At 52.9% G+C, this 19,863-nt stretch overlaps 7 protein-coding genes across 7 annotated transcripts; 3 read left to right on the top strand and 4 right to left on the bottom strand.

Moving 5' to 3' along the window:
• Positions 1–682: 682 nt before the first annotated feature.
• J4E83_006713 (uncharacterized protein) lies at positions 683–1,980 on the top strand (the record flags this gene model as incomplete). The annotated part of the gene is made up of 2 exons (XM_049333623.1): positions 683–1,213; positions 1,261–1,980. 2 exons carry the CDS (start codon positions 683–685, stop codon positions 1,978–1,980), a joined length of 1,251 nt encoding a protein of 416 aa, XP_049187345.1.
• Positions 1,981–5,667: 3,687 nt separating this feature from the next.
• J4E83_006714 (uncharacterized protein) lies at positions 5,668–7,413 on the top strand (the record flags this gene model as incomplete). Its single annotated transcript, XM_049333624.1, has 3 exons — positions 5,668–5,724; positions 5,776–6,366; positions 6,418–7,413. The coding sequence occupies 3 exons, from the start codon at positions 5,668–5,670 to the stop codon at positions 7,411–7,413; spliced, it is 1,644 nt and encodes a 547-aa protein (XP_049187346.1).
• Positions 7,414–7,703: 290 nt separating this feature from the next.
• On the bottom strand, positions 7,704–8,743 carry J4E83_006715 (uncharacterized protein; the record flags this gene model as incomplete). The annotated part of the gene is made up of 2 exons (XM_049333625.1): positions 7,704–8,465; positions 8,522–8,743. The coding sequence occupies 2 exons, from the start codon at positions 8,741–8,743 to the stop codon at positions 7,704–7,706; spliced, it is 984 nt and encodes a 327-aa protein (XP_049187347.1).
• Positions 8,744–9,345: 602 nt separating this feature from the next.
• J4E83_006716 (uncharacterized protein) lies at positions 9,346–10,765 on the bottom strand (the record flags this gene model as incomplete). The annotated part of the gene is made up of 2 exons (XM_049333626.1): positions 9,346–10,549; positions 10,596–10,765. 2 exons carry the CDS (start codon positions 10,763–10,765, stop codon positions 9,346–9,348), a joined length of 1,374 nt encoding a protein of 457 aa, XP_049187348.1.
• A 778-nt stretch (positions 10,766–11,543) lies between these two features.
• J4E83_006717 (uncharacterized protein) lies at positions 11,544–12,440 on the top strand (the record flags this gene model as incomplete). The annotated part of the gene is made up of 2 exons (XM_049333627.1): positions 11,544–11,715; positions 11,764–12,440. 2 exons carry the CDS (start codon positions 11,544–11,546, stop codon positions 12,438–12,440), a joined length of 849 nt encoding a protein of 282 aa, XP_049187349.1.
• A 558-nt stretch (positions 12,441–12,998) lies between these two features.
• J4E83_006718 (uncharacterized protein) lies at positions 12,999–13,716 on the bottom strand (the record flags this gene model as incomplete). The annotated part of the gene is made up of 4 exons (XM_049333628.1): positions 12,999–13,091; positions 13,144–13,209; positions 13,263–13,507; positions 13,569–13,716. 4 exons carry the CDS (start codon positions 13,714–13,716, stop codon positions 12,999–13,001), a joined length of 552 nt encoding a protein of 183 aa, XP_049187350.1.
• A 1,060-nt stretch (positions 13,717–14,776) lies between these two features.
• J4E83_006719 (uncharacterized protein) lies at positions 14,777–15,368 on the bottom strand (the record flags this gene model as incomplete). The annotated part of the gene is made up of 3 exons (XM_049333629.1): positions 14,777–15,013; positions 15,065–15,240; positions 15,308–15,368. 3 exons carry the CDS (start codon positions 15,366–15,368, stop codon positions 14,777–14,779), a joined length of 474 nt encoding a protein of 157 aa, XP_049187351.1.
• Between the last annotated feature and the right edge of the window lie 4,495 nt (positions 15,369–19,863).

A 19,863-nucleotide genomic window follows, 5' to 3' on the forward strand; every position in this document is an offset into this window, starting at 1 on the left:
ATCGTGCAGTTCGCTCCAGGCCGGCCCCAGGGCTCCGCTAGCCCAACTGCCGCTAACCGCATCATCACGAGCCTGCGCGCGCGTCGCACAGGGCTGAGAAGAAGCAATGTCTGCGATCGGTCTTGGTGATGCTGCCAATGGACGCGCGAAGCTTTTGAGGCCATGACACGCAAACTCCTGTCTTACTGCCTGGCCTCATGCAAGGCCCGAGCTACTCGCGAATCGGACAGGCGCACATGACCCGTGGGAAGCTGTGACATCCAACCCTCGCTTTGCCACGGCACACCTCGGGCCGCGAGCAACATGAGGTAGGCTCGGAATGCCTGGAGGACATACGGAGTCAGCTATAAGATCGCACGGAGCTCAAGGCGGGATGGGGCCACCAGAACGCGGGGCGCCCTTGACTAGACAAAGAACTACAGGTACCAACTTCCTCTTCTTCCTTAGCTATCCGCATCCTACAGCGAAATCGACGTAACTTGGACCCGCTATTTACTCTTTCCTGAATCGTTGCTGCCACTTGATCTGGAAGACTGCAGCTGAGCAGGACCGAATCCACACCTGTCACGCCCTACGACAAGCGTAGTCGATAGCTGGATATAAGACCCTAGCTATCTTCGCCAAAGGCCAACCTATTAGATCAAGACTCAACATACATCTACCCTACATAAAATACTACAACATGGCCATCGCATCCATTCTCGAAAACCTCAAGGCTGGTGACTCTCCTGACCTAGAACTCGTTCACCCTACCGAAGCCGAAAAGCAGATACAGTTCAACGCAAACGCAAACGAATGGCGCGGTGCTCTTTCCAAACCTGCATACTTTCGTCGCGAGGCCACACTTTCGCAAACAACCCTAACACATGATGGCGGCATCTCATACTGGATCCTAGCTGACCCTGACAAAACTGTGTCTGAAGACCCTTGGAACCCAAATGCAGGCACCAAACTGCCAAGAGGCACCCGACTACCACTAGCGAGCTGCGAAACAATCCGGAAGAAGGCGCTCGTGTGGCAGAATGGAGAACTCAAGGAGGTCATTTGTCATGGGGTCGGCAGCGTATTCTGCGCAAAACCTCTCCGCGGGAAGAAAGAGGGCACCTCGTATGCGAGCAGGATGCTGACGGAGCTTGGGAAGAGCTTAAGAACATATCAGACAGAAGATGGCCAGGAGTCTCTGTTCTCAATCCTATACTCTGACATCGGGAGGGTTAGTAGCTCTGAAACTCTCTGACGATGTATTGCTTACAAAGACAGGAATACTACGCGAAATTCGGCTGGGAATCTTTTACCTCGTCACATGTTTCCATCCCTGCGAGCACTTCTCAAGACACGAGCAACTTACCTACCGCTCAGCCACTGTACGCACAGGACCTGGAGGAACTATGCAAGATCGACGAAGCCCTTCTCCGCCGGAGTCTGGAGTCGCGGCCAAAGGGTAGCAACACCGCAGTCGCAATACTTCCCAACATCGAGACGATCCAATGGCACCACGCGCGTGAAGAGTTCGTAGGCAACGAGCTGCACGGCAAGAAGCCGGAGATCAAAGGCGCGGTCGTCGGTACGGAAAAAGGCAAGCGCGTTTGGTGTTACTGGACAAGGATGTGGTACAACGAGAACCCAGCTGAGGCCAAGGGCAACACACTGCACATCCTACGGCTGGTCATCGAGGACGACGGCGGAGAGGGCGCTTCGGGTAGCATGAACGGCGGATCTAAGAGCCACAGTCACGAAGCTGCTGTCGCGGCCCTCATGGCGATGGCCCAGCAGGAGGCGCAGAAATGGAAGATGGAGAACGTGGAGATGTGGGCGCCTTCACCGGCGGCGCTGGCAGCTGCTAAGAAGCTGGACCCGACTGCGAAGCTCATCGTCAGGGGACAAGAGAGTATCGCGGCCTTGCAGTGGTTCCCAAAACACGACGGACCGGTTGCTGACAAGATCGACTGGGTCGCTAACGAGAAGTACGGGTGGTGTTGAGAAGCGGAAGGCGCGATCCGGATTCAGTAGATTGATAGATTCCTATGCATTGCTGCCATCATCGAGTAGCTCACAAAATCGTCCCAAGTCATGGTGAAGCTGCAATTCGATCCCAATATTGCAAACTGTAGCGGGAGGTTGTGAAATATCTTCCTCGACTAACTGGCAAGCCAGAAAGGATCAATGAAAATAAATAAAGCCTGTCAGATTGCCATCAACATCCTGCTTTCCGGAGTGGCCGAAGCACACTGCCAGTCAACTGAGATCATCGCCATGACCGCCGAAGCAGTCATAAAGCCTCACTCTTGGATGTCGAGGCTGATAGTCATCAACCAGGTTGGAGATTCTGTGGCTACTTAGAGTAACTCAGAAAAGGATGCACACTAAAAGAAATGATTCTATGAAGTCTGCGCTGCTGTTAGAGATTGAAAACGTAGGGGGGTGGGGTAAACTTTCATGATCTCATGTAGAAAGGGAAGCAAGTTGCTGGCAGACTGCGGCGCTGTACTTAAGCACACGATGGCTTGGCACGCGCTAGCGCGGCACAGACCGAAAGCGAAGTTTTCGCACGTCCGTGCCTCAGGCAGCCGAGAATCTGCCGCCGACGTTTTGCCGGCCCCACCGGATTGCCGGAGAGCTGCCGACTGGCCGAGTGCAGCAACACAGCATCAAGGTACCTAAACACTTTCAATCTGTCGAGACATTCCTGAATGAGTTGCAGTGAATACCTTCAAATCAAGCCTCGGAGTGTGTAACTCTGGAAGAACGAAATTCTTCATCGGCTGCTGTTCATCGGCACCTAGGTATGGTATGCACGACATCTTCTATGTCCAAAGACACGCTGCACTTTCATACCAGCGCATCTTCGGTGTGCCCATATTACTAGTTACCATGAATTGGGTATCAGGCTTCATCCATCTGCTCCGCCGACGACATGTGGAACAGCAGTTCCCTTGATCCATCTGCGAGCGCCGTCACCGGCTCTGAGATTACGAAGAAGCTGCTTCTAGCTCTACGCGTTGGCTGCTATAGAACTGTACCCCAGACGTATACATCATGCATTACTCTGATAGAGTGTTGATACAAAACACACTGTGTACCTCCAGGGTGTTTCGTGGTCTGCATCTCAGAAAAGACTCGCTTTCATGTAGTCAATAACTACGCTGGAGCTCTAATGTCGTCGCGACACCGCATTCAGCTCAACGGCTATCGTGATCTGGCCGATATCCAGCGTGCTGAATTATCTAGCCCATCTGATCTCAGTCTGAGCCCCACTCCAAGATGGACGGGACCTCTCCATGGACCGCGCACTAAGTTGACTTTTCTCTCATCGGAGCAGTGGAGTCTGCTGACTTCGCAATACTTTGACTTTACGTGCATGGCCTACGCAACATATTGAAGTGCTACCGGGTCCATCATGAGCGCAGAGAGTGAGAAATATTAAACCAACGTATACGTCAAGCTGTACACAATTTTTCGAGATTTAGACAGCGGTTCGTCTGTTCTGGGAAGTACATTTCTGAACTTACGGCTACCCAGTCTGGCCGTGTGTCACTATCAGGATACGGTATGCAAATGATGGAACGCGGTCTTGCTCCAAGACATATCGTGTAGCTGGGAATGAAGTGGAGGTTTGAGGTATCCGACTCATTTTTAGCGCAAGGTCTTCAAGCGAAACGTACACTGAGGTAACCCAGGCTCTACCGTGAGTACATCGTACAAAATATGATGAGTCCATGTATGCGGCAAACATGTAGGCTGTTTTACACCTATTGAGCACGTATTTCGCTCTCAACGCGGTGTATAGGGCTTGCAGCCGCCTTTACTACTGACCCAGCTGGTACCGCAAGGCGCCACTTAGATTTTACCCCAGTCGGCTTCGATGCCACTACGAGTCGGGACAAAGCCAACCGCTCAAGGGGACACAGGCCTACAGCCCACAGCCAGTGTTCCAACGAAGTGACGGACTAAAAGCCGCCTTCGGGAAGTAAAGAGGGATTGTCTTTGATGTGATTGTCTTTTGACATGATCGTCTTTGATATGAACTCCTGGAGCGCATGTGCTAAAAAGCAACTGCTCCTCCTTTGTCGGCTTAAATGCTGCTTAGGTGCTTTTCATCGGGTCTTCCAGCTTGCTGGTGGCCTGGGGAAGAGATCCTTGTTGTAGCCTCCCGGGTTGCATATGAGCCGCCATGCTTGCGCCAAAATCCTCTTGTAGTCTCCACGCTTCGACAGTTCTTATTAGGCTCCGCGCCTCGTTCCAGTTCTGCTGTAGCTGTCTAGGTGCAGTATAAGTCGCCGTTCTTGCGTTTGGATCTTGTTGTAGTCCCCTCACTTGACCGGTTCGAGCAGGGTGTTGTAAGCTGTGGTAGTTGCCTAGGTCGAGCATGAGCTATCTTGCTTGCACTGAAGTGCTCCCGAGTCCTCTCGCCCGAGAACTTTAAGCATCTCGTAAGCTGTTGTAGCTACCTGGGAGCAGTACAAGTCGCCGTGCTTGCGCCTGGATCTCGTCGTAGTCCTCTCGCTTGACCGGTTCGAGCAGGATTTGGTAGGCTGTCGTAGCTTGTTTCAGATCTGTAGCTGCCTGAGTGCAGTAAAAGCCGCCGTATTTGCTTTGGGGGTCTGTTGTAGTCCTCTCGCTCGGCCGAGCTGAGTAGGGGTATGTAGGTTGTCGCGGCATAAGAGGGTAGTTTGTTAGGGATACTAGTAGCAGGTGCGTGGAATTAGGAGGCGTTATTCTTTTTCTGAGGCTCGTTGGGCTTAATGATCTGTCGCGGCTCGATAGTGTGAGCGTGTACTTGATCGACAGTTTCCGGTGTGTCTGGTCAAGCAAAGCTTCCTGCGCTGTTGTCGCTGGCTCAAGGGGCCCGCTGCTGTTCGCGCCAGGTCCATCGCGTTCCGCTTGTTTTCCCGAGTCGCTTGGGCTAACGTCGAGTTGGTCGTTCGCGCGTCGGCGGAATCAAGGAGGGTAGAGCTACCGGATTTGGTGTTTATGATGGCCATGTAGTCCGCGCCAGAGTCACGGTGTAACGGCGTAGTGGTGACAACCAACATACAACCCTGAATGCCCCTCCGTCGCATTACTGGCCCTGGATTCTTCTATTGTCGAACAGCGTCGCCTGGTATGGGAGATGCCATAAATCTACATGCATCTAATATACGAATGAAGCTTTCAAGGTTATAACGGCAACCAAACCATACAGAATAATATCGACACCCGGATTGACTCTAACGGGATAGCGATCAATCAACTTACAAATAGAACGCATCGTATACGTTGAGCCTTCGCCGTTCGTGTCATTCGTTGGCGCCGACATCGCCATTGATGCAGGCACAGCGCATGGCGGGGTTGGACTCGTGCGTGTGGCGGGGCAGAAGGACGAACGCAATTGCATTCAATGAAACACGAAAGCCTTCGCAGTGTTTTTCCGTTCGTAGACAATCATCAATCAGACTACGGCGACGCCAATGCTAATCATGCAGCGGCCTAGTCGACGCGTGCAGGCGATCCGGAATTTGACAGGGCGAGACGCGGTCCCTTGACTCAACTGCGATCCCGGAGTCATCACAACATTTTTCCCCACGGGGACTATTACTTCACATCGCCTTTGGGACATACACGACAGCCGTCACCAATTACACTTTTTTGCTTTCCATTTCGCTAGATCGTTGATTGGTATTACACATAATGTCCTCACACACAGCATCGCAGCGGTACCTCAGTACCCGAGGAGGATCCTATGACGTGAGAGCGACCCGGCGAGGATGCGCTCAGACGGCTGCTAACAGGGCATAGTTCTCCTTCGAGGAAGTTGTCCTCAAGGGTCTCGCTTCAGACGGCGGCCTCTTCATCCCCGAGGAAATCCCCACGCTGCCCGACGACTGGGCGTCCAAGTGGAAGAACCTGTCCTTCGCAGACCTCGCCTTTGAGATATTCTCCCTCTACATCTCTCCGTCCGAGATCCCGGCCGCCGACCTGAAGGACATCATCCACCGCAGCTACTCCACATTCCGCGCGCAAGACGTCGTACCCACCGTCACGCTCGACAAGGAGAAGAACATACATTTGCTGGAATTGTTTCACGGCCCTACATTCGCCTTCAAGGATGTCGCGTTGCAATTCCTCGGCAACCTCTTCGAGTACTTCCTCGTGCGCAAGAACCAGGGCAAGACCGGACGCGACAGAGAGCACCTGACCGTCATTGGCGCGACAAGTGGTGATACCGGCTCAGCAGCCATCTACGGTCTGCGCGGAAAGAAGGATGTGTCGGTCTTCATCATGCACCCGCATGGCAAGGTCAGCCCGATCCAGGAAGCGCAGATGACGACCGTCATGGACGCCAACGTGCACAACTTGGCTGTAGACGGCACATTCGACGACTGCCAGGTATGCACATTCAGTAACAGCAGTAGTGGCAGACACAACTAACACGTCCAGGACTTCGTCAAAGCCCTCTTCGCAGACCCCGAGATCAACAAGACGCACCGCCTCGCTGCCGTCAACTCGATCAACTGGGCCCGTATCCTCGCGCAGATCACCTACTTCTTCTACTCGTACTTCGACCTCATCAAGCAGGAGTCCTTCCTCCCCGCCTCCACCGTCCGCTTCGTCGTGCCCACGGGCAACTTTGGCGACATCCTCGCTGGCTTCTTCGCGAAGCGCATGGGCCTACCAGCCGAGAAGCTGGTCATCGCCACAAACGCAAACGACATTCTACACCGCTTCTGGGAGACTGGAAAGTACGAGAAGAACCCCGTACATGGAAAGCAGGCTGAGGGCGGTATCCCCGAGGATGGTGCCAAGGCGCACGAGAGCGGAGTTAAGGAGACGCTGAGCCCAGCCATGGACATCCTCGTCTCGTCCAACTTCGAGCGATTGCTCTGGTTCCTGTCATACGACGTGTACAGCTCAAACTCAGACGCCGTATCGCAACGAAGGAGCCAAGCTGGCGACCACGTACGGAATTGGCTCAACGACCTGAAGACGAACGGCGGCTTCGCGGTCGACAAGCAGATCCTCGAAGCAGCACAGTCCGATTTCGCCTCATATCGCGTCAGCGACGAGGAGACCCTCGAGATGATCAAATATGTCTTCAACGCAGAGTCATCAAAGAGCTACGTCCTCGACCCACACTCCGCCATCGGTATCGCAGCAGCACTCCGCTCAGCAGAGGTGTCCAAGCCTCCATCCACACACCACATTGCGCTCGCAACAGCACACCCAGCCAAGTTCGCGAATGCGGTCGAACTCGCGCTGCCAGAGCAGAAGGAGTACTTCCAAGAGAAGGTACTGCCAGTTGAGTTCAAGGGTCTCGAGGATAAGCCGCGACGAGTCAGCCATGTCAAGAGGTCAGAAGGCTGGCAAGGCGTACGCAAGGTCGTCATTGCAGAAGTAGAGGCAGAACGACAAGCTGCGGAAGGAGGTGCGCAGTAGATGGTAGATGAGCTAGGTATAGACAAGCTTTGTTTACACATCTCTGTATAGACCAGGAATGGTAGTTCGCCTCAAAATAGATCTCAATTATGTTGTGTATTGCTCTGGATTTCACTCAATCACGGATATCCAAGTTTGAAGTAAACCCTCCTCCCTCTTTTCCGCAGCTTGTCGTTCTGCCTCTACTTCTGCAATGACGACCTTGCGTACGCCTTGCCAGCCTTCTGACGCTGCATCACATATGAGTTACATTCCAACTGATCGTAGTCCAGCAATGATCAGTCATTGTATCACTTCATCTTCTCTCCTCCATCAGCATCCCTCTCCCTAACCACTTCAGTCTCAAACTCCAATCCAGCCCTCTTTCTGACCACTCCAAAAACAGCACTACTATCACACCTCCTCCCCCTCTCCTCCCCATACGCCCTCGCCTCCTCCGCAGCCTCCAGATACATCTCTCCAATCCCCAGCTTCATCCCGTTCTCCCTTGCAAGACTAACCCCATGACCCACATCCTTAATCCCCAGCTCCAACCCCGAAGAAGGCGCCTGGCCCTCCGGCGGAAAGTAACTCCCACTCGTCAACCGTTTCGACACGCCGTGTGCGTACGCACCGAAGTTCTCTTCAATAAGCGATTCGAGGACGGATGAGGGAAGACCGGTTTTAGAAGCCAACACGTGGGCTTCACTAAGGAGCAGCATGAGACCGGCGGTTATGAAGTTGCTTGTTGTTTTCAGCAGAAGTGCTTGGGATGGTTCTTCGCCCACTCTAATGACCGCGCGCGCGATTACGTTTTCTAGGAAGGGCAGGATGGGGGTGATGGCAGATGTAGGCCCCGCGATAGCCATCAGCAAACGACCGGCTTGGGCGAGGGGTGTGGCGCCGAAGACGGGGGCGGCGATGTAGTGTGCGCCTGTAGAGGTGAACTGCGCTGTTATGGTTGATGTGGTGGTGGGGTGGACGGTTGTTGTGTCGATTATGGTTTTGGCTGTAATGGGGCCGCTGGAGAGGATGGTGGAAGTTATGGTTTGGAGGGCTGTGTCGTCGCTTACCTTTGAGTTATCAGTCGGATATCTTCATACTGGGTGTTTGATGAAGAAAGACCTACGGAAATGAATATCACATCGCAGTTTCGAACTAGTTCTGTGATCGATGAACAGGGTGTGCCTCCGATGTCTTTCAGGCTGTCACCTCGTGAGAGAGTTCGGTTCCAGTACTTCAGTGGTGGTAGATTGTGCTGTGAGAGATGTTTCTGGATGTTGGTCGCCATGGCTAGGCCCATTGATCCTAGGCCTATCCATCCCAGGCGGAGAGGCTGTTGTGTAGACATGTTGAGCAAGTGTAGGAAGACGTATTCTGAGATGGGTTGCAATACTGCTGATTTGAATGCTACACTTATCCCCAAGGTGAGGTGACTCAACTTGAAGACGTAGGTATGAGTATACATGCACACGAATCGAGTATGCAGTACACTAGTATGTATTAGGCAAGCACCTATCTGATATAAACGGATATTCAAGGAAGTGTGTGGTAGCGGACAAAACTTACAGCCTTGCAATATCTTAGTATACCAGAGTAGGGATACCTTGTCCAAGGCCAGTAAAAGTAGAACTACGAAAAGATCAGCTGCATTGCACGCTGTGAGTGTAGCTTGCTAGAAGAGTTCAATGCCGAATGATACCATTCCTTGTGTTTTGTCAATAATGTAAATAATACAAGTGATGCATGGAGGACCCCAAACTCCTGGCTATGCTGATGATCGTAGATGAAAATGAACCAATCTCCAATAGTTCTGCACCTACATCTCGGGACCTTGCTGTGACGGTAGTCCACCTCATCCTACTCCCCTCGCATTTCTTGGATCCAAGCTGTCACTTTAGACGCCGAGCGCTGCGATAGCACTGTCTTCAGAGGCAACGTATCTCCAGAAGTCTACTCTTCGTCCTCATCATCGTCAACCACACGTCTCCGCTTCGTCCGGCTAACAACCACCTCATCGTCGTCGTCATCGTCGGCAGCAACACCACCACGTGCTCGCTTGGGACTCGCCGCAATACCCTCATCTGGATCATCGTCGTCGTCCACGATCTCCGGCTCCTCGTCACTAGCGGCGATGAAGTCATCCTCTTCGTCGTAGTCGTCTTCGCGATTCCTCCTGGGGCCACCGTAGTCCTCGTCGTCACTCCAGTCACGCCGTAAGCCGCCCTTCTGCGCGTTCTTCTTCCGAGCTGGGCGATCTTCCAATCCGTCAATGTCGAGACCTCCTGATGCGCGACCGCCGGTGCGGCCCATGGTGCGGTTTGCACGCTCTGCCTGGCGCGCTTCGTGCTTCTCGCGGGCGCGCAATTGCCTCTGCTTCTCCTTGAATGTGGCCTCTTCGCGTTGTCGGCGGAGCTCGGGGTCTTCATCCACGTTAATGAAGGATATGGCTTGGTCGGCATCGTCTCGGCCCTTCGCTGCGACCTTGGCAAGGTCGTTTTGCAGCTTTTCCAGTGCGGCGTCTTTCGTGTTCGATGTGGGTACAACGTTGAGGGATGCCGTGAGCTTGTTCGTGACGCGCATAACGTTCGCTTCCTCGTACGGCGCAACCAGGTATGTGTAGCTCTCCTTCTTCGCGCTTGTCTTGCCATTCTTCTCATCTCTGACAGCCGTTGGTGTGGGAATCTTGGGGTTGACTTGCGGTGGGGCCAGGGTGTTCGCATCGATGTCGTACTGGGTTGTAGGGTCGGTCGCGAGCTGGAGGGTTAGGGAGCCGTCTGACCACCTAAGAATACGAGCATTGGACTGCAGGACGGCGTTGTTCGAGGGTGAGCGTCGCCATCTGACTGTGGTCATGGCGGTGTTGTAGGCTGAGAAGTGCTCAGACGCGGCGAGCTTGGAGTGGTGGTCTGTACTCGGCGGCTGGAAGGTCTTGTGATCGAATGCTTTGTCTTCGAAGGATAAGAAGCGCGGGACCTTCAGTAGGTAAAGCTCGTTGTCGGTGGGCTCGGGAACGGGATGTCGCGCCAGGTCAGCGTCCATGTATGCAAACGTCTGCTGCTCGACCTCTTCCACAGCTTCTGGTGCCCTGACGCGATCTGCCCGTCCCTCATCGTCGCCAGAATCGAGCTCTGCATCATCAAGCTTTCGGTGCTCACTAAACACGTCAGTCTGATACTGGTGCTGGGTTCTTCGTGACCTACGTTGGCGCATCTTCACCTGCATCTCCGTCTCCGTCGCCAAACAAGTCATCTTCATCATGCTCAAGACCATTGTCCTCCACAGTGTTTAGCGGCGTGCCATCGTCGGCATTGCCAGCAGGAGTTGCCTGGCCGTTGACTTCTTCGTCGGAGAGCTGGCCCGCGTCGGACATGGTCGCGGTTGGTGGCTTCGCTGGTGGTTCCTGTTGGTACGTATCCAGACTATTTCATATAGCGACGCGACCGTAGACCTAAAGTTGCGAGTAAATTGACGAGATAGATGCGGTAAAGGTACGCGCACCGATTGATGGCCGCGATGAACAAAGTTGCGACCAGTAACCCATGAGAATCGCGCTATCCCAATCTAGCCTAGCGTGCCGCCCCTTCTCGATGCAGCCCTTAGGAGAGTGGGCCCAAAAAGCGTGCCCGCTCGAGACGTATCACCAACATCCTCCCCCTCAATCCTCTTGCATACCTTCATAAGCCGGCCTCTCTAGGTGCATTGGACGTATCCGCCCCGTACCCCCCACACTAAATTCCACGAATCCGCAAATCATGGCCTCTTTTTTCGCAAACGTGTAAGTTGCTTGGCACATGCTCCCCTTCCTCAAATGCTCGCGCCTCCCACCCCCAGTCCACGGCCTGAAACATTCAGGCACTTGCTGCATGTCGTCTCACGATTTCACTTTCTGATATGCACCACTTTTCGGCATCTCCCTGCCGTCTTATTGTGTTATAACTTGCGTCCGTCGGAGCCTGAAGTTGTCTTTTCCTCATTCTAACAACTTCACCGATAGTCGCCAAGGATTGGCTGGTCGATCCAACAAGGGCCAACAGCAGCAGGGCAAAGGTGGCTCCGCGTCGCCAACCACTCCATACTCGGCTTCACCAACAAACCAACAACCTCCAGGCCAACCGCCTATGCCCCATTCTCCCGCTCTATCCTCTGCCATGTCGTTCGAAAGCCAAGGTGCTCCGTCGGATGGGTCCGTGCCGTCTGGCTCCCGCAGACCGCCTTTCTTCTTCCGCGAAGAGTACTCCAACTTGATCGTCAAGGGTAACTTTATGACTTTGGCTGCGAAGCCGAAGCTAGTCGAAGAGGGCGAATGGCTCGCACATCAAGGTAGGTTTACACTTTTCAATGCCCCGATATCGCTAAGCATGTGACCAGTTGTCGAGCAGTACAGGCTACTCGAGCAAATGATTGAAATCATCAAGGTAACGGACGACCGGACAGGCAAGCCTGTCTGCAACCCAGATACCTGCCCTACCATGTCTGCCAGCGGTCACACATACACCTGGCTGGACAACAACAAGAAGCCCATCAAGATCCCCGCAATCCAGTACATCAACCTCGTACAAAAGTGGATCGTGGGCAAGATCAATGACCCCAACATCTTCCCCACAGACACCACGGCCATCTCTATCGGAGCATCAACCTACGCTTCCGGTTCCATGACACCAACCTCGACGCCACAGCCTCTCGGCCCAACCAGTTCCAATGCCTCAATGTCCCAACTCGCCGGGCGCGAGTGGCTCGGCAAGTCGTCTGGCTTCCCTGAGACGTTCGAGGGCGACATCAAGAGTATCTACCGCCAGATGATGCGATGCTATGCACACATCTACCATGGCCACTGGCTGGACCCGTTCTGGAACGTGAGTGCGTACAAGGAGCTCAACACGTGCTTCATCCATTTCATCAACGTCGGCAAGCTGTTCAACTTGATCGGCGACAAGGAAATCGAGCCCATGCAGCCGCTGGTCGACCTCTGGGCTGAGAAGGGACTGCTTCCGCCAATCACGGCAGCCAAGGAGGCAGGTGGGCAGCAGGCTGCACCCGCGTCTTGAGCGACAAGAGTATTCCACTTAAGTAACGAAATGGGCGCCATTTGACATGGAACACCACATCAGCAAGCTATCAACATTTATCGCCTTGCATGGGTAGCGTGAGGGGTCTGGGGGGATGATTGGCGTTCTGGCATGTATTACGATTTGCGCAATGTAGCCCTACATGTGAATAGAGCAATGAACAGTTCTGAACAACTTCCCGGGTCACCACACACATGCAGTCAAAACAGCAGCTAGTAAGAAGAGACTCGAATTTGATAGTACCACGTAAAGTAACCAGAGAACTGATTTCCCAACGATCCCAGAAACGAAATGTCATAGTACTTCACACAAACTCCAATGGCGAAAAGAGAAGAGAAACCATGTGTCTCCGCTCCACCATCCGATCTGACATTTGACACCGATGCAAATACATTTCATGGGTCCGTGGTTTTGTAGAGATGCGTCATGGCTGGGCTCTGCCACAACGATGGGGCGTGCGTTCGTTATAAGAGGTCTGTGCTAGCAGACGGTTGGCATTTTCGTGACTCGCTATGTGACGGTTCGCGCTCGCCAAACTTAGTTGTGACCGGCCTTGCGGAGAGAGTTGCTCAACCACTCGAGACCCTCGTAGAGACCGTCACCGGAGGTAGCGCAAGTCGACTGGATGTACTGCAGGGGGTTAGCTGACGGGCGTTTGAAGCAGGGGGGACCCGGAACATACCCAGGCACGTTGTCGGAGGCTGTGAAGACCAAGCTTGTCGGTGATCTCAGCGGCGTTCATGGCGTTCTGACGCATTGTTAGTCGTTTGGACATTTGTGTTCACGGCTGTTGAAACCTACAGGCAAATCCTGCTTGTTGGCAAAGACAAGGAGGAGAGCGTCCCGCAGCTCGTCCTCGTTCAACATGCGCTGGAGCTCCTCACGCGCCTCAACAACACGGTCGCGATCGTTGCTGTCAACGACGAAGATGATACCCTGGGTGTTCTGGAAGTAATGCCTCCACAGAGGACGGATCTTGTCCTGACCGCCGACATCCCACACGGTGAACTGAATGTTCTTGTACTCGACGGTCTCGACGTTGAAACCTGTAGGTCGAAGAATCAGCGCATTGTCCTGATTGAGCTCATGCTGCACATCGCGACGTACCGATGGTGGGGATGGTGGTGACGATTTCACCGAGCTTGAGCTTGTAGAGAATGGTGGTCTTTCCGGCAGCGTCAAGACCGACCATGAGAATGCGCATCTCCTTCTTTCCCCATAGCTTATCGAACAGCTTCGAAAATGTGAGACCCATGATTGCGGTGGGTGTGTGTGGTAGTGTAGGGCGGGTGAGTTGGGAGGCGGTGTATAGACTCTCGAACCTGCGACACTAGTTGTCAGAAGAGGGTTGAGGAGAGTATCGTGGCCTTATCGGCTGGTATTGAGCACGGTGACGGGAGTCGCATGGCCGGCGCAGCCATGTTGAGCGCCCGTTGCGGAGTCGACTCGAGGCCACGAGGGAGCTGGCCAGGCGCCGGCTACGGGTTGGGCAAAGCAAACGCAGAAAAAACAATGCAGCGGCGATTGACTTACGGACAGGTTCAAGAGAGTCGGTGGTATTCGGGGATGGGGCGGGTGGATGTGATGTACTCTAAACGATGCACAGGAAGGGCTGCGTTGAAGAGATGTGGTGGAAAGCGCGGCGAAGTCTGGGCACTGTTCGTAAGCTGGCAAGTGCCACAGACACGTGACAAGGGCGGCGATCGCTTATCGTCGTTTTGTTGAAGGAGTTGCGGTGAGGGGCTTCTTGCTTGCAGCTATTCCTTTACTTGGGACGCTTCTTATGATCGCTACTAAGAACTTGACACGTTTTGGCTCTCCTGAAGGCCGGATGTGGAACCCCAAGGCACCCATTTATGTTCGGTTGGGCGATCAGCTGCCCCGGGATTGCGTGAGCTCCAGACCCACACCTATCCGCACTACTGACTGGGCAACCGCTGTATACTGACGTCTGACCAACGCGACGTGTAGTTCGTGAGGTATTCTGGGTCGCATTTATCAATGCGCATGCGACTGTCTTTCAGGGTGCCCGAGGGACGCGGACCACCCAGAACACCTTGAAGTCTAGCAACAGGACGGTATAGTTCAATCACATCAGTAAGTCGAGGCACATCCTCCTGGTTTAGGCATCAATACTTTCAAGAGAACAACATCACATCATCGAGTGGACACATGGTTATTGCAAGGCAGCATTGACATTGATGTCGTATCAGCTAATTTCGCCGTATCCTCGTCACCCACGTCCGTCTTCTGCTCCGGTCGTTCATCTAGCTTGTCGCTCGAGTATCTCGACTACCCTGACTCCATCCGCGAACCTAGACCTCGGTGGCCATGGCTCCGGCAGCCCGGATGATGGTACGGAAGCACAACGAGACGCTTGCAATCCAAAGGCCACTGCGAACAAGTGTAGGCGCCTGAGTCGAAGTGGTGATGTAGGCGGCAGTGTAGGCGACCCTGACAGCTAGGAACGAAGCGCTGAACGAAGCGAGTTCGCCCTGCGGCAGGCCAGCCATGTTACCGAGGATGACGGCGCCCATGAAGAGAGGAAGGTTCTGTTACTGTTAGTTCGACGGACGTTAGAATAAGAGTCGATCAAATCTCACCTCCATCCCGTTGGCATGACAGGCCTCCATACGTTCGTACTTGGCGTAGGTCTCAGCAGGCAGGCGCTTCTTGAGCTCGGCCTTCATGTCGTTGGAGCGCGGGCTTCGGTTGTCCCACTCGAGGAGATTGCCCCGAGTAGCGACACCCACAGCGAGAGCGTGAGGCAGGAACGAGACTGAACATGGAGGAGCTAGGTCAAACTACCGATCCAACATAATCTCTCAAGGACAGCATGTACATACGGATGAGGTAGGCTGGAATCGCCAAGACGGAGGCGTTGTAGCCGTCGAGGAAGGAAGGCATGTTGTTCTTGCGAGTGTCTGGCTGTTGTTGAGGTGTTGTGTGTTGGTAGAGGAAGAAGGAAGCTTTGTTGTGAGCGAGGAGCTTTATTCATCTTGTGGGGCTGTATTCCGCGGTGACTGCCTTAAGAAGTGAGTACCCCAGGTGAAGTGAGAGTGACTAGCACGGGTGCTCTTTCCTTGCAAGGACACGTCCTACGAACCGCCGTGACACCGCTACGTGAATGTGGAAGCTTCAACTGCGCGCAGCAAATTACTGCGAACAAGCGTCCCCGTGTGAGATAAGTACACCCAAAAACAGATTGCAAAGTTTGGAAGTCCCGAAGTCACAGAGAGAGAGAGCTAGGTCGAGTGGTCGAGATATGGCGCAGATAACTATACCCAACCTCTAGGTATCTACAGAGTACGCTAGAGACGTTACAGGGGTCTCACAAAATTATGTAGGTAAGCGAGCTTGTCCTTTGTATTCGTCAAGCTGCCCCTACAGCCCGCTGACTGTCACTGCGGGGTGCGATGCGTGCGCCCCACCTGTCACTATACGCATTGCTCCCTCTATACCCTCTATCCTCTATACTATACCTTCGAGTTCGAGCTTTTGTTCGCGTTTACTACATTACGCAAAACCAGTACGTCACGATTGCCAGAAAAGACCGCCTCAGCAACATCGAACATTGTTCAGCCTGTCGACATGGATGCTGTGGAACATTGCACCGTCTGTTGGGGAGTTTGCGGATTCGCGTCAAGCAGACAGAATCTTGATTTGGCCAAAAGTCAAGAAGGTTTTACTTCGTTTTATCAGGCAAGAGATGTGATTGCAGCATCGGAACAATGTCGAATGTGTGCATTCATTGTCACCCGAATCAAATGGCTATTCAAGACGATCAGCTTGGATTCAAATATCGCCACCAACGTGAGATTCCACAAGTTCAAGGGCGCATCTGAGGAGTACCTCTCTGTCGATACCCTGGTCATTCGTTGGAATATAGATGGCAAAACCCTGCCTTGGGTAGAAACATATGGAGGCGCTCAGTGGTCTATCCTGGCTTACCGTGGTTCGTGTTCGTCCCACAAGTACGTCCTTATGTAAACTGATCCGTCGCCATATGAAGACAATCCTGCTGCCGCAGAGATCCAATGGTCTCCCGTCAACTACGAGGTCGGCTCAAGTGCCAAGCAAGCCAAATCATGGATTGAACAGTGCAAGCTTCACGAGCACTGCCCTGAACCCCGTGTCCCGTTATTACCGACTAGAGTCTTGGAAATAAACGATGAAAGTGTTCGACTCTACGTAAATAGATACGAGCGGTGTCATTATTGCGCTCTAAGCTATTGCTGGGGTGGCCCCCAACCAGTACGAACCTTGGACGAAAACATAGAGGGTCACAAATCTGGTATCCGAATCTCAGTCCTACCGCAAACCCTGCAAGATGCGATCAACTTCACGCGACAGCTGGGCATCAAGTACTTGTGGGTAGACTCGCTCTGCATCGTGCAGGATAGCGTTGATGATAAACGTCGAGAAATTGCAAGGATGGCAAGCATTTACCAGAATGCACTTGTAACCATTGCAGCTACAAACATATCGTGCTGTACAGAAGGGTTCTTGTCGACAAGATGCAAACCAAGTAGAGAGATACTCATCGGAGACCTTCCCTGGAGCTGTGAGGACGGAAGTTCTGGTAAAGTCTCCTTGCACTGCCAGGATTTGTATAGTGCAGATCAAGAGCCACTCAACAAGCGAGCATGGACACTTCAAGAACGCCTACTCTCTCCACGCGTACTATCTTTCTCGTCTCAACAACTGGTGTGGGAGTGTCAAACAGCGAGATATACCGATGGCGGAAACCCTGGATCGAGATACAACGTAGGTACCAACAGGCTAGAGTCATACATCTTTTCACCATTGACAACGGCGATGATCGAAAGATCTCCGCAGGCTATTTACATTCACTATACGTGGATAGAAGCCGTTATGGATCTCAGCCGACGGAAGATAACCGAAGAAAGTGATAAGCTTCCGGCGATCTCGGGTGTAGCCCAGAGAATGCATCTTATCACGGGCGATGACTACCTGGCTGGTCTATGGAGAGCTTCGCTGCACTTCGAGTTGCTATGGTGCCAGGATCCGTCTGCCGATGATTTTCACCACGCCAGGCGGCCAAAGGAATATCGCGCGCCATCATGGTCATGGGCCTCCGTCGAGGGTACTGTTGGCTTTGGAGGACCCTTCGAAAGGGAGAGCATGGTAGCAAAAGTCATACAATGTGACGTTCTTCCGGTCGACCCAAGCAACCCGTTCGGCGCTGTCTCTAGCGGACATCTGGTGATAAGAGGACCACTACGGTCGCTAGATGCGAATTCAATACTCGATCATTTTCACATCAACTCTACTGACGCGCGCGAGGCGTCATTGGCTAGGATGTTCTTAGACGGGGACGAGGTTTTGCCTTCATTCACTGCAGTTCCATTGTCCAACGATGAGTTGGAGAGCAGTTCAGTAGACCAGCGTATATGGCTCCTTTATATGGCTCGCAACAAACATGGAGACATTTTCGGGCTTGTACTTCGCTCGGTTCACCAGCGAAACGACCGGGTATTTCGCCGCATCGGCTGGTTTGATCCCTCAAGTGGAAGCAGTGGTACGGCTTTTTGGACTCTTGATATCCCGGTTGACACAATCACTATAGTCTGAAGAGGCTTAACGGATTCATAAGCTCAAGATGATAGACTGAATTCATTGGTATCACCAGGCGCTGGTTGGCGAGATCAGGTGTTCTACCACATGCCAACTCATCTTCATGCTATGAGATGGCTAACATATTGATCGTCACGACTCCTTAGAAGCTTCCCCTGCTTTTTAGACACCAGTAACTCAACGTATAGTGTTGTCGCAGAGATATTGCACCAAACAGCCTGTCGGCCCGCCGACGCACTCCTGAAATGGCTCACATTCCTGGCATGGCGGATGGTCAACCCGACACTCCTCTACCGTTTTGCAATCAAACGAACGACAGTTTGAAGGTTCCTGCCGCTCCAAGACCGTCTTGTACTTCGGTATCGAGACTAATGTACTCATATCGAGAGGGGTAATGAAGTCAGGAACAGTCAACAGTTGACCTTCATCCGTGACTGCACGTCCGTCGACGCCGGCCCATGTATCGCGCTGGCTCGGGTACTTCCAGGCGACAAATTCGTCGACGTGATGGGCAGAGAGTTGGACGTAGTCAACCACTTCGGTACGGGCGATATTGAGCCGGCGGAGAACTCCGTCATGACCTAGCACACGGATGCCACCGCCACTCTCAAGCATCATGAGAGCATCGTTGAGTGTCTGGGCATCCAAAGTCAGTATCAAGACTTTTCCTTGTGTGTTTTGTGCGAACATACAAGTTCGTTATCATATGCAGCAGGGAGACCTTGAACCGTTCCGACGAGTAGGAATGTCGCTGATACAGGTAGAAAAGTCGAGAGCTTCATGGTAGTATAGAACAATGCAGACTGATAGCTGAGATGTATATTCAAGACTGGCTTGGGAGAATGATGCGACTGTAATTTAGCAGAGACGCGCGGTGATTTATAGGCCAAATTTTGACTCGCTGAGATGCTTGCGAAGCACCATCCCCATGTAGATACGTCGCCATGATGACCGTTGTTGGCAAACCCTTCATCCTGAGTAAGCGAAGGTGGTGCTCTAATATAAAGCGGCGTAAACCATCGCTCGCTTCGTCTCTTTCCCCTCTTCTGACGAACTGCATTGTTTCACCCGGCAGCTCTTCACAACAAGAAAACTCCAATCACCGACTGTCCACCATAAGCAATACTTCTTCACTACCTCAACATCCTTGAGTGTTGACATAGGCTGTATTGTTTCTCAGCCTGTATTGCCTCATTCAAGACCAGAACAGCAGATCGCGCAGCATGTCAGCCCCACGTTCGGAAACGCCACCTCATCGAGATGGAGCGGGGAAACGTGAAAACGAGCCTGTCTCTCCGGGCCAAAAACATGCGAAGACTACAGAGGATGACGATAATAACCCAGGCATGGTTACTTCCGATGATGTAGATGGATCTACAAGCGCAGTGGATGAACTCCGCAAGGCACTCAGATCCTTGAAGACTCCACCGGACAACAGCCACACCCGAGGTCTTTGCAACGACGGTGTTATGAGGATTATGATTTGGTTACCAACTCCCGACGACGAGGTAACTCGCATCGACGTATACGATGCGCAGCCCTTGTCTCCACGCATGATCAAAACGTACCTTGACCGGAAACCTTGGATCCAAGCAGTCGAGGATCGCTTCCGCGGAGTAGATGGTCGGAATGTACCCGAAGCGTAAGTCCACCTTACTCACTGCATGCATCTCATGCAGCACTGCTAATTGGCGAACTTGCGTAGGCAATGGTTAAATCCGCCTCCGGGCGTTTTGCCGTTTCCAGGAACCCATAATGAGCGCGACGCGGCAGTCGAGCGTTCACGGAAAAAGAGGAAGCAACT

Source organism: Alternaria metachromatica (assembly GCF_023757995.1).
Source record: "Alternaria metachromatica strain BMP 0045 chromosome Unknown scaffold_15, whole genome shotgun sequence".
NCBI classification, from domain to species: Eukaryota; Fungi; Ascomycota; class Dothideomycetes; order Pleosporales; family Pleosporaceae; genus Alternaria; species Alternaria metachromatica.